The 12385-nt window shown below is 37.9% G+C and overlaps 1 protein-coding gene and 1 pseudogene across 1 annotated transcript; one reads left to right on the top strand and one right to left on the bottom strand.

Moving 5' to 3' along the window:
• The first annotated feature begins 7100 nt into the window (after window positions 1-7100).
• Window positions 7101-8976, top strand: LOC139774949 (uncharacterized; annotated as a pseudogene).
• A 475-nt stretch (window positions 8977-9451) lies between these two features.
• LOC139774934 (alkaline phosphatase 4-like) lies at window positions 9452-10996 on the bottom strand (the record flags this gene model as incomplete). Its single annotated transcript, XM_071710491.1, has 3 exons — window positions 9452-9794; window positions 10306-10484; window positions 10573-10996. Coding segments are annotated over 3 exons (609 nt in total), but the record flags the coding sequence as incomplete, so codon positions are not given.
• Between the last annotated feature and the right edge of the window lie 1389 nt (window positions 10997-12385).

The raw sequence follows: 12385 nt of genomic DNA, 5'->3' as shown, positions 1-12385 counted from the left end.
AGCCCGGACATAATGCGCGCAACGAGAGATGACCAGTTTGTTTTCTCCGGTAGATAATGGGCGACGTTGAATGGCGACGGTTTATTCTGTTAACCCTTGCCACGGAAAATCGTGGTGGGCAGTATACCTATAAGTGCTATAAATGGAAATTTTAACATTTCTCGTGGAAGTCGATATAAATGCCTTCACCAAGCGCAATGACATTAAAATTTTCCTTTTTTAAATCGAGCTCAACTTCTCAATATAGTCTTTGTATATCCACATAAGAAAGTTTAAACAAAAAACCAACTAAACTTTTAAGATAATAAAATTCAATATTGCTATCTCACGCACAATTTTCCGTCAATTAATCTTGATTATCAAAAGCAATTTTAATACATTGTCTTGAATATATTATTTTAATTATGTCTAGACGAGATTAACACGTAGGCAGATAAACACCTGATCAATATTCCTTTCGATTAGCATGACTTAGGGCAGTCTTCCAGAAGTGTGATCTCGATCATGCTTCCTTCATGCTTCGCTCGTCGCAGCTGCCGCTTAGTTACAGCTTTGCACAGAACTCATTTACTTTTTTCCGCTGAAAATCGCAACAGAGAAGTTTTTTATATTAGGTGCCTGAAGGGTGTCTTCGCACCCGAATTTTCGTTTCTTTTCAAAATATAGCGTGTCATCTGTCACGTTTTCATAATCCATCAACAATATTCGTTGTCATAATTGTCATAGTCTGTGTAAAAATAAAAAACAGTGCAAATAGCATTTATTATATTGTACAGTTGGAACACGAAAAATTTGCTTTAATGTATTTATAATTCTATTAGTTACTAATGAAAACGAAAGGCTTTGTGAATTAAAAGGGTGAAATTTCGACTTGACGCACGTCGAATGACCTACGGGTTGTTTATGCGCGCACATTAATTCGCTCGGATAACGTGGGCGAACGAATTAGAATCTGATTAACATTCGTCTTCGAACAACGGTTCATAATCGTCGGAGCGGGAGAGCTGACGTGCTCGCATTATCGCGTACCGAGGGACTTCTATTCTGCGCGCGCGTTCGTCCGGAAGGACGTTTTTAGGCCGCCGAAACTGCGGGGGTTACAGGGGTTACAGGTACCCCAGTTAGGAGACACCGCTCGATGGAGCGCGGACGATTGTCACACAGGGGTTGACATCGAAGGGATCTGCCCTGCCTCGCTGGACCTTGTTTTCAGGAAAAAATGTAGCGATTTTTATCGGTATTCCGTTTCTCCGCGGGGATCAGATCCTTTGGGAGTCTGTGTTTTCCTTCGACCTCGACGACTTATGACGAGGATGTAGAAGGGAGAAAAGGAAATATCACCCTCGCGGTAAATGGATTTCTATTAAAACTAATTGTAAGTATATTTCGCATATGTGAAATATATCGTGATATTTTGAGAATAAATATAAAAATATAAATAAAAATATAAGTAATTGTTTATTGGGATTATAATTAAACACGTGTGTTATGGGGATAGATCTGCTTTTCAATAAATAATGTAATATAAAAAGAGAGAAGTTAAAATCATTAGTAATAAAAATTATAGCATAATTTATTCGTCAATTGAATTTTTTTCGACACACTTAAGCATCTATTTATGCTGCTGTAGTTTATCTTATAGTTATAGCATCGCAATAGAAGAGCAATGGCGCGTGCGGCCTTTTTTCTCGACGATATTATTTCACGGCCAACGGCAACTGTTTTACTTGCTCGCGGACCGGACCACTTCGTTCTCAAGTGGCCGGCAGCATCTGCGATGATTACTATACGTGCAACACGCACGTGCAATTCGTTTTTTAAATAAGAGACTCGTTCGTGAAAAAGGTTGATTTAAATAATAATTATTTTTTTCAATAGACCAACCGAGAGTGAAATGATTATTTTAAAAAAATACAAGATACAAAGAATACTCTTACTTCTGAAAATGGAAAGTTTGAAAATCTCACTTTTTAATCATATTTTTATAAACTATTCGGAATCGTGCTTTTTGCACAGTGATACTATTAATATAATATATATAGCTACTATTAATATAGAGGATAATTCCTACGTTATTTGGCCCATATTCCTGGCCCCGAGTTCCTAAAGAGATAATGATCGCTTCTAGGAGGGCGACCGGTAATATAATACACGAAGAATCCCTCGGGATGTCGAGAGGATGGATCCTCGCGAACTACGCGGACAAAGGCTCTCTCCCTCGTCGAGTATTCCCCAGAAACGGGCTCCTGTCTCTCCCGAATCGGTCCGACCGTCTCGGATTTTGCGATGCGATGAGTCGGTAAATCCTATTTTTATCGTAATCAATGACTCACATGACGGGAATTCGGCGAACGTATATAGTTTCCCCGTAACTTATCAAAGCGAGAGAAAATTATATCGGACAGGGTGTTTTACGTTGTACGACAGTGAATTGCGAAGAGTTAGTCCTTCATTTATATGAGATAATGTAGCATATAATTAAAATAAATATAGTTACAACAATACATGTTCCATTATGCAACAATATTATTAGTAAAACGTGCAAGTATTATTCTCTCTGTACTTATTATTTAATTATGAAGTAGGAGCAGGAAATTAAAATTATGCGAATCTATTAATATGAAAGACAGCCCTCTTTCTCGGCGACGCTCCGGACAGATAAACGAGACAATGAGGTGATAGTACACGAGTACAAATATAATGGTAATGGTCGCTGGTAACCAGGGACCGAGGCGGAAGATCACAATCTGCTGGCCATTGTGCGTCGACGAGCATTTACGGCGTACGGGACACACGAGAGGTGGTTGGCGTTAACGTCAAAAGGCGTTATTCGCTCGAATTGGCTCACCTGGCAGCCGCGGAAGATATCTGATCGAAAGGTATCTCGACCTCGATGAGATTCACGGTGGATTCTAATGTGACCACTTTGTTTCACTCCCTTCGGACTCCGCAACCGTCGGTGGTCTTCTCTTTCATCCGTTAACGGAAATTGAATTTGCCGACCTAACTCTTGACCCATACTTTCGCGGGCAGCCGGACATCGAATGCTTCTCTTTTGCGGATAAACAGGGAGCTATTGAATTGATCCTTCGCTATATTTTAATATATATTAAACCGATATTGACAACGTGCGATTTGCCGCGATCGTTTTCTATCTCGAGATAATTTTCGTTTTCAATTTGTATGTTTCATTGATGTAACCAATCGATCGGATATCCTCTTTGAAAAGTAATCTCATGTATTTCGTCGAGTTCGTTTGTACTTGCGCGGAGGAAAGCCGTTATCTGAATCAGATTTAAGTGCGGGCGCCTATGATCATCCGCATGGGAGCCAGGGGTGCTTTTGTGAATAGCCTGAGCTGAGTACGAAACGATTGAAGCCGCCGTATGAATAGTTACGACAATGACGTTACGTTTGCGATCGTCTAAAATTGTTTTTTGTGTATCCTTCATACGTTGCAATGCTCTTTGTTCTTTTCTCATTTAATCTCTGTACGCGATATCATTGAGATCTATGTAAGTCAATTCGAAATATAATTATTATGAAATCTAAGAAGAAACAATTTTTTATTATTCTCTCCTTGCTCTTCGAGACGTTTAATTGTAAAGTGTTTGTTTGAATTTGATTTTATATGTGTTTGTATTCGTCTGTATGCGTCTAAAGTCTAAATGATCGTGCTTCAGTAGTTGGAGCGTTTTAATTGAACTCTTCTGCAAACTGCCACGGGCGTATCACGTGCCGCAAACATTTACGATGTGGCAGGCTGCTCCAATATCCTCCGGCGATTCCATTCGATCGCTTCCAATCCATCCTGTCATACTATTTTGTTTCCTCTGATTGTGGCATTGTTGAATTTGCTCGAATCATCGGTCGTCGTTTCTGCCCTACAAAAACAAGAATTAATCCAAATTAAAATGATGTGTCTGTTGCTCCGAAATATACCACTCTCTTTCTCTCTCTCCCTCTCGACAAACGTCGCTCGTTTGGCTATTCGTCTTCGAATATTTTATTCTATGCAGTACGCGGTGCTTGAAATACCTTGAAGTGTACCACCGACCGCGCGTATCTACGCGCGACGCGGCGCGGTGCAACCGTGCGTCGTCGAGTCGTCGGTCGTCGAGTTCGATACTATCGAATGTCGGGTTGCCTGCGATTCTCGAACGGCGACTCCGAACTCCGACTATCCATTCGGAAAGTCGTCGGGCGCGCGTTTCCTTGCGGCCGCGGCTCTCTCTTCCGCGACACTTTTACTGGGTTTTCGCGTAGAAATCGCGTTGGCTCGCCGAAACATGAGTTCTCACCGTGGAGCGGATGTCGGGTTGAAGCGGGAGGATGCAGTCGGACGCGATAACACGGACAACTGGGACAGGTAGCGACGGATGATTTCCGACTCCGGCTGGCGGCTACCGGGCGGACGCCGGTGAGCGGTGAGCGAGCGCTATGACGCGTCGCGCGTTAACAGGTAAGACGCTTATTAAATCGCGGATTAAAAGCGACATGATTGCGATAAGCTTTCGTGCGCTTGAAAAATTCTCGTCTTGGAGGCGTACGATGAATAGTGGACGCTATGTATGGTCGATTATCCCATAAATATAGGACGATCGAATGGATGAAAATGATAATAATTCTTGACGCCACGGAAGATTTCTCGAGCGCACGTAAGTGACGTAAGCTTACAAATTGAAACGTCAAAGTTTTGTCACCGTTTATTATTTTAGTTGATGTGTCTGTTGCTCCGAAATATATACCACTCTCTTTCTCTCTCTCCCTCTCGACAAACGTCGCTCGTTTGGCTATTCGTCTTCGAATATTTTATTCTATGCAGTACGCGGTGCTTGAAATACCTTGAAGTGTACCACCGACCGCGCGTATCTACGCGCGGCGCGGCGCGGTGCAACCGTGCGTCGTCGAGTCGTCGGTCGTCGAGTTCGATACTATCGAATGTCGGGTTGCCTGCGATTCTCGAACGGCGACTCCGAACTCCGACTATCCATTCGGAAAGTCGTCGGGCGCGCGTTTCCTTGCGGCCGCGGCTCTCTCTTCCGCGACACTTTTACTGGGTTTTCGCGCAGAAATCGCGTTGGCTCGCCGAAACATGAGTGCTCACCGTGGAGCGGATATCGGGCTGAAGCGGGAGGATGCAATCGGACGAGATGACGCGGACTACCGAGACAGGTAGCGACGGATGATTTCCGACTCCGGCTGCCGGGTCGACGGCGGTGAGCGAGCGCCATGACGCCGCGTCGCGCGTTAACAGGTATGACGCTTATTAAATCGTGGATTAAAAGCGATGCGATTGCGCTGAGCTTCCGTGCGCTTGAGAAATTCTCGTCTTGGAGACGTACGATGAATAGCGGACGCTATATGTGGACGATTGGCCCATAAATATAGGACGATTGAATGGATGAAAATGATAATGGATGAAAATGATAATAATTTTTGACGCCACGAAAGATTTCTCGAGCGCACGTAAGGGCCACTTTTGCGTGTCTATAGCATCGAAATTTGAATCTACTGAAATTGTAGCAAATCTTCATGGCTGGATTAGACTACTAAATGCGAAATTTATGAAGTAATTTAAAATGTTGAGAAAGTTATGTGGCTAATAGGTCAATTTTATATGTGGCTAAAAGAGATGCTGCTTGCGTAGAGCAACAGAATAAGGTAGAGTAAAATATTGAAAAATAAAACTAAAAAACTAAAGAATATATACCTATACATATGTGTCACGTATATACATATACATACATATATGTAAATATATAATATAAAAAAATATTTAGTGGATAGATAAATATTTTATATTTATTTATCTATTTATTAAAATATTTTTATATTTTTATATTTATATATATTTTTATAATACACATACTATTATACGTAGAGTATAAATAAATAAATAAATAAATATATATATATATACTTTTGTATTATACTGAAAAAAAAAAATTTAGATCCAAGAAAATATTTATTTAGATACTGCCAATATCTTATTTACTTAATATAATTACATATTTTTACTTAATTTAAGTAAAAATATCTAATTCTAAATAAATATGTAATTATATTAAGTAAATAAGTTATTGGCAGTATCTAAATAAATATTTTCTTGGATCTAAATCTTTTTTTTTCAGTGTAATAATAAAAAATAAAAGAATATATCAAAAAATATTTTAATTGATATTAAAATGAAGGGAAAAATGAAAAATTGGGAATAAAAATATTTTGTATTTACATTTATCGATGTTCGTGAAATAAGATACTTTATCTGTAATATTGCAAATTGGAATACACAATTAGAAGATAAAAACAGGTTATTGCTTATATTTATACGTCTGCATCTATATTATATAGATAACGGAAAATTATGAGAAAATTATAGTAATATTTTTAAGTGTTTCAAATACATATAAAAAAATATACATGTACTTTTCTAAATACTATAAACTTTAATATCTTAATTTCTGCCATTTTTGCATTAATTATATCTGCGAACGTATTGCTGCACTAGGTGAGTTTCTTGCACATTTTAATAATTCTTAAAAGAAATTTCACAAAATTTAATAGTAAGATATAGTTACATTTAAGGCTGAAAATCAATGAATAAAAATTCACAAACTTATCACAAAAATAATCTACTTATCTTCAAATATTTTGTTTTAACATAATCACTTCTACTTTAATATTAATTATTAAATGGATAATTATTTTTAAATTGATTATTTCCTTGACACGTGCGCTCTTCGCGAATGTCGAAGATGATAGGATAAATTTGCATTCGTGACAATATCATCTGTAACGTTAATAATAGCTTGTGGACGTAAAACGCGCATGCACACACACATACACACACAACACTCGTAATTAATTCTCGTATAGAAGTTATATTATTCATATCAGATGTACTAAATGCATTATGCTTACAAATTGGGACATCAAAGTTCTGTTACCGTTTATTATTTCAGTTGATGTGTCGGTTGCTTCAAAATATACCACTCTCTTTCTCTCTCTTTCGAGAAAAACGTCGCTCGTTTGGCTATTCGTCTTCGAATAAAGTTTATTCTCAGTACGGTGCTTGAAATACCTTATGTCTGGGCGACTAGGCATAGTGCCCATCGACGTACTAGCAGCCCTGATAATACCTCGCAGCGCCTTGAACGGTCGAGGTGTCTGGTCCTCGACCAAATCAAATCGTGACGTTAAGTCGCTTCTCTAAGTTACGAGGGAATTTCAAAATCAAGATAATCTCGATAATAGTGGTATCATTATTAACGCAACGCTCTTTACGTTGTACATAATATTTTTTAAGTATTGAATAATTGTTGTTTCTGAAGAGTGAAGAATCTTCGAAGGTAAGTATTTAAGTTTTTAATTAATTTTTAATAATTTGTTATGCCAGTTATTATTTTATTGTGATTTACTTTGTTAATATACGCGGAGGGTAGTAATGTTAGTAATGCATTTAAAATTGCAAATGAACGATTTCTCGTTTCAATGATAGCGTAACGTATAGTGGAATACGGTGTGCTAAATTGGAAGATAATTGTTTTCTCTTTTCGAGAGATGTAGAATAGGTCATTAAACGCAAGTAGAACCTGTCGCGGTTGGGTTTAATTATTTGCGTTTGCGGTACACCCGGTTTATTAATTACGAACGCGTGACCTCCGTGTTGTAATATTCTAAAATAATGGTTTAGATATGTTCTTTGACGGGACGCAGTTATCTAACCAATCGTGTTTCGCGCTTGAAACGCTAAAATACTCGTATGCGTAACACCGCGATATATTATGTAATCGCAATTGCTTTCGAACAAATAGAATCATTTTTAATTGCATAAGCTATTTTTTTCACCTCTCATATACAATTTGAGGTATTAATTATAACGTAATGCGATCGCTTACTTAGTTGAAACAAATTGATTCTATTTGTTTTTGTTATAAAAATCTGCTTTCGTTGCATTTATCTTGTTTCGTTGTTTCAGTTTTGACGATGGGTCGTAGAAAAAAGAATTCGAAAAGAATCGTCACTCAGAAAATTTGCAAGAGTGAGGTGACAGAAAATTCGAATTCCGACGAAAAAGAAGCAATGAAGCAAAGTAAAGAAAATCTTTTCATTGCCGAAGCTATCGACGTTTATTGACGCTTGAAATTGCCACTCGTGCATTCGATGCAGCATCGCTCGTCGGACGACAGCGACGAAGAGGACACTATCGAGCTGAACTTCTGGCCGCGTTTTGTCTTCGTGTCGAACCTATGTCCGATCTGCATAGAACGAGCGGAGGAGATCTGCGGATTTTGCGGCATGGTGTCTTACTGCACCGTCAAACATATGAAGCAAGACCGGCCGAAGCATCGCGACCTGTGTAAAGTTCTCACTGAAATCTGCACGATCGGAGGTGGTTTGTCGTCACTGTCGGAACTCAGCGCGGACGATTATCGCGTTTATCGGCTGAAATTGATCGAAATAGTACAGTATCGCTTGGACAGGCCTCTCCAGCTCTGGGAAAAGGAGATCCTTCTTTATCCTCGCGTTTGTTGCAGCTGTCGTCGCTTCTCGACGACTTTGAAATGCTGTTCGACTTGCAAATCGTCCGGTCGACGAGTAAACGTTTCGTTCCATCCTGGAAAAGTCTATCATGATTTCTGTCGTTCCAAACAGTTCGTAGAACCGCACCTCGTGTGTCTCTTTAATCCGGGTCTTTATCGCGAAACTGGTTTTGAAGGTAAGGACACGTGGCCGGAGACGATATGAGAATTCTGTAAAACGAAAGTCCCCGTTTGCGTGACGTCTTACACGAAGCAGGAAATTCCTCGAGAGATGATCAGGATAAAATCAATCGCTGATGTAGAGACAATTTTGGAGCCACGAAGAAATCCATTCGCTTCGATCAAACCCGACAGAAATTTTGTCAGTGACGATACGGCGCCACTTATCTATAAAAATTATTATCTCGCTATTGTTAGAGGAAAATCATAAGCAAGGTTGAAAGGGATATTTTTCTTAAAGTTATTTTATACTTAATTCCGCACGAATACTTTCCTAGAATATTTTACATTTGTTTTTATATCTCTTTTAATTTCTAGTACTACTTCTATTTTATATATGCATGCAAATGTATGTGAAATTTATAAAGAGATTATATGTACAATATGATAACCACATAAAATTTGACAACTCGCTAAATATTTTTTGTTATCATAGTTGTCCCTATTCCGAATTGGATCAAATTTGTACTTAATCTATTAAGTGATTTATTGTCTCGCTCATGTATTATTTATGTATTTAAATAATTATAATTACGTAAACTTTACAAACAATGTAACGAGAAACTTTATTTCATCCATAATCATATTATAATTGATGTATAATTTATGTATGATTAAGGCATCCAGGTCAGAAATTGTTTTATCAGTTTGTAACAAAATATACTGTGATATACAATGCGCTAGTATATACATAAGTTTATATTTATTTTGTATAAGTAACATGTTAAAGTACATAAAAACTATTTCATTTCTCTTATATTTCGAAGGATGATTTTCTATATTACAGCAATTTTACTTATTTTATACAACCTTACGTATTTCGTATAAAAAGTACTAGACAGAATTTTGTTCGCGATAATTTAATGGTAATATCACCTTCGTCTAAAACATGGCAATGTATTATATTACGAAGTCATACGGCTGTTAGCACTTTCCTATCATTATTTTGAAATCCTGTAAACTTGTGTTTAATACGTGGATAATGCCATCCAAGTTTGTCCATGCTTGAAAATAAATTCGTCATCATTGCTGCAATAACCCAAAAAGATCATCGTGTTACTCGTGTTCATATGAAACCCGCGATCAATAATCACGATTATTTGTTGAACTCTAAACAATAAATAAAATTATAGATAATAATATATCGTCAAAATGTAATTACATCCATGAGAAACATAGGAATTTAAAGAGATTACAGTAAAAGGAGATTACAGTAAAATCGTATATGGTATTTGCAATCATAACTTGTTTAGTCTATTACAAATATCGCAGATCTGCATCGCAAAAGAAACCTTATTGCGTCATATTATATGTATATCAAGATTTGAAGTTGGAATACTCCTCTCGATAAAGACACAAGAAAAGGATATCTCTTAAATATTTTTTTGTACTTAAATAAATATGATTTATTACTCGAAATAAATTCTTCTCACGGCGCATCATTAGTTATTTGGCTAACGAAAAGAAAATGTAATGACGTTTATCACAGTTGTATAAAGATCGCCGTAAACAGGAAAGTTATTATTATCGCAAACGATACCGTGTTTTGTCCGGCTGAATTTTTCTTAGAGTTTGGTGGTGCCATATTGACGTCGTAAAAGTAACGACGATAAGCGCTGTCACAATGAGACGGCCAGTCTTTAAAGCATGCCGCATACGCTACGGCGTGAGCAATGTAATTTTGTTCAAAAGTACCTCGGAACAGGTGCGAATAGGAGCCTGCAAAAGATATTATTTATCCCATCGTTTTCTAAAATTGTTAGCAGAATTGTTAGCAGAAATTTATTAAGAAAATTGCATTTTTTACCGGTAGCATAAACCCCGACATCTTCTCCGCCGTGAGTCTCGTCCTTGAGGTATTTGCCAGCAAAGTGCCTGTAGAAGGGTTCGTCGCGAGTCTGATCTTCCTCGACTTTTCTCCAGGTCTCGTTGACGTTGTTGCTATCGTTTCTTCGATGGTAGAAGAATCCTGGACCGTTAGCGTAGGAGAGCGTTTCGTAGGCTTCCCTGCTAGATGTTTTGCTGGCGAAACCGAGGATATCGTTGCCTCTCTCGGGATATCCGTTCAGTGTGAACGAATGCGAGTGATCGGCTGTGACAATGATTAACGTTTCTTCCATATTTAACAGCCGTAGAGCCACCTTAACTGCCTCGTCGAGTTCGTACAACTCGCGCAGTGCCAGTTTCGCCCAACTGCCGTGGTGGGCCAAATCGATTTTGCCACTCTCGACCTGAAAGATCGAAGAATAGTTGAAAAAAAGAAAAACTATCAGTTCACTGTTAATATTTCAATTTCGAGTTACGCTCTGCGCGATACTTTGAAAACAGAACAAGATTGCAGCGCTCTCAAATTATGCGTAGAATTATGCGCTCAAATAGCACGACCTCGACATGCATCCGGGAAGATGAAGTCTAAGAACAAATGGCTAATTGTAAGAACGCATTACACGAAAATGGTCATCAACGCGTAATTTGCATAAGAATAGCATTATCGTGTATCCGTCAGGATTCCTTGATGTGTAGTCTCGATTTCGTTTCATTAATGTCGTTTTAATATTCATCGAGGGCATTATCCTATAAGGCCCGTCCGTAGCAATCTGACTTACGTCCGTTATAAATATTCAATGCTGTTCAGCGGTGACTACACTGTTCAATGAAAAAAAAAACCAAGAACGAAGGTAATCGTTTCTCACAGGTTTTTGGACGTTGAAAATTATCATGTTTACCAAATTTGTTTATCACTTCACAAATTTGTGTTAAAATTAAAAGTATCAGTGAATCTAATTGAAAGACGAATTTAGATGCGCGTAAAATTATGTGTATCTTTTGAAACATTTATCATTTTCATCGCCTCTTTAATTTATATCTTTCGTTTTTGTTACAGTATCATCGTAGTTACGTGGCCGAATTACTCCGCCCGTTGCGCATCGGATCGGTGAGTGACGAATTTTTTACAATAGTATGGGGTAACAAATTTGTGAGACCTATATTAGATATATTTATGTATTGTATCCATATAATAGTACTATAGATAAATGCGACTTCTTACAAATTCGTTGCTCTAAAATGGATAGACTAGATCAGACTAGGCTAAATAATTAATCCTGGAGCATCATCATTATTTATCGATTTATTGTGCTTACGGGAGAATGCATCCATAAGCACATACGTTATGTCGATGCATTATTTATTAATGCATCTAATGTTATTTGTATCGCAGAACATGCGAAGTATACCAGTCGCCTGAAATTTATAGGCAATTATTTAAATTTGGCAAATATACACGGAGAAAAAAATAATGTTGTATCAACAGCCTGAGTCTAATTGGAAATAATCTTGTTAATTCAATACATTATGCTTTTGTTTTAATAAAATAAAACAAGATTATTTCCAATTAGACTAATGCTGTTGATACAACATTATTTTTTCTCTGTGTATATTTTATTGAGGACAAGCATGGCCTAGTAGACAGCGCACTGGTCTATTGAGCCAAAGATCCCGGGTTCGATTCCCGGTAGAGCTAGAAAAATTATATTCGCTCGTTCTCCTCTCGGAAGGCAATGGCAAACCACCGAAGAGTATTCTTGCCACGAACACTTCTCTGAAAAAAACATAGCCGT

Source organism: Temnothorax nylanderi, unplaced genomic scaffold, assembly GCF_030848795.1.
Source record: "Temnothorax nylanderi isolate EJ_2023f unplaced genomic scaffold, tnyl_v1.0 TNYL_tig0090_pilon, whole genome shotgun sequence".
NCBI classification, from domain to species: Eukaryota; Metazoa; Arthropoda; class Insecta; order Hymenoptera; family Formicidae; genus Temnothorax; species Temnothorax nylanderi.
Note: the sequence above shows the minus strand (reverse complement) of the source record. Positions and strands in the feature narration are given on the sequence as shown.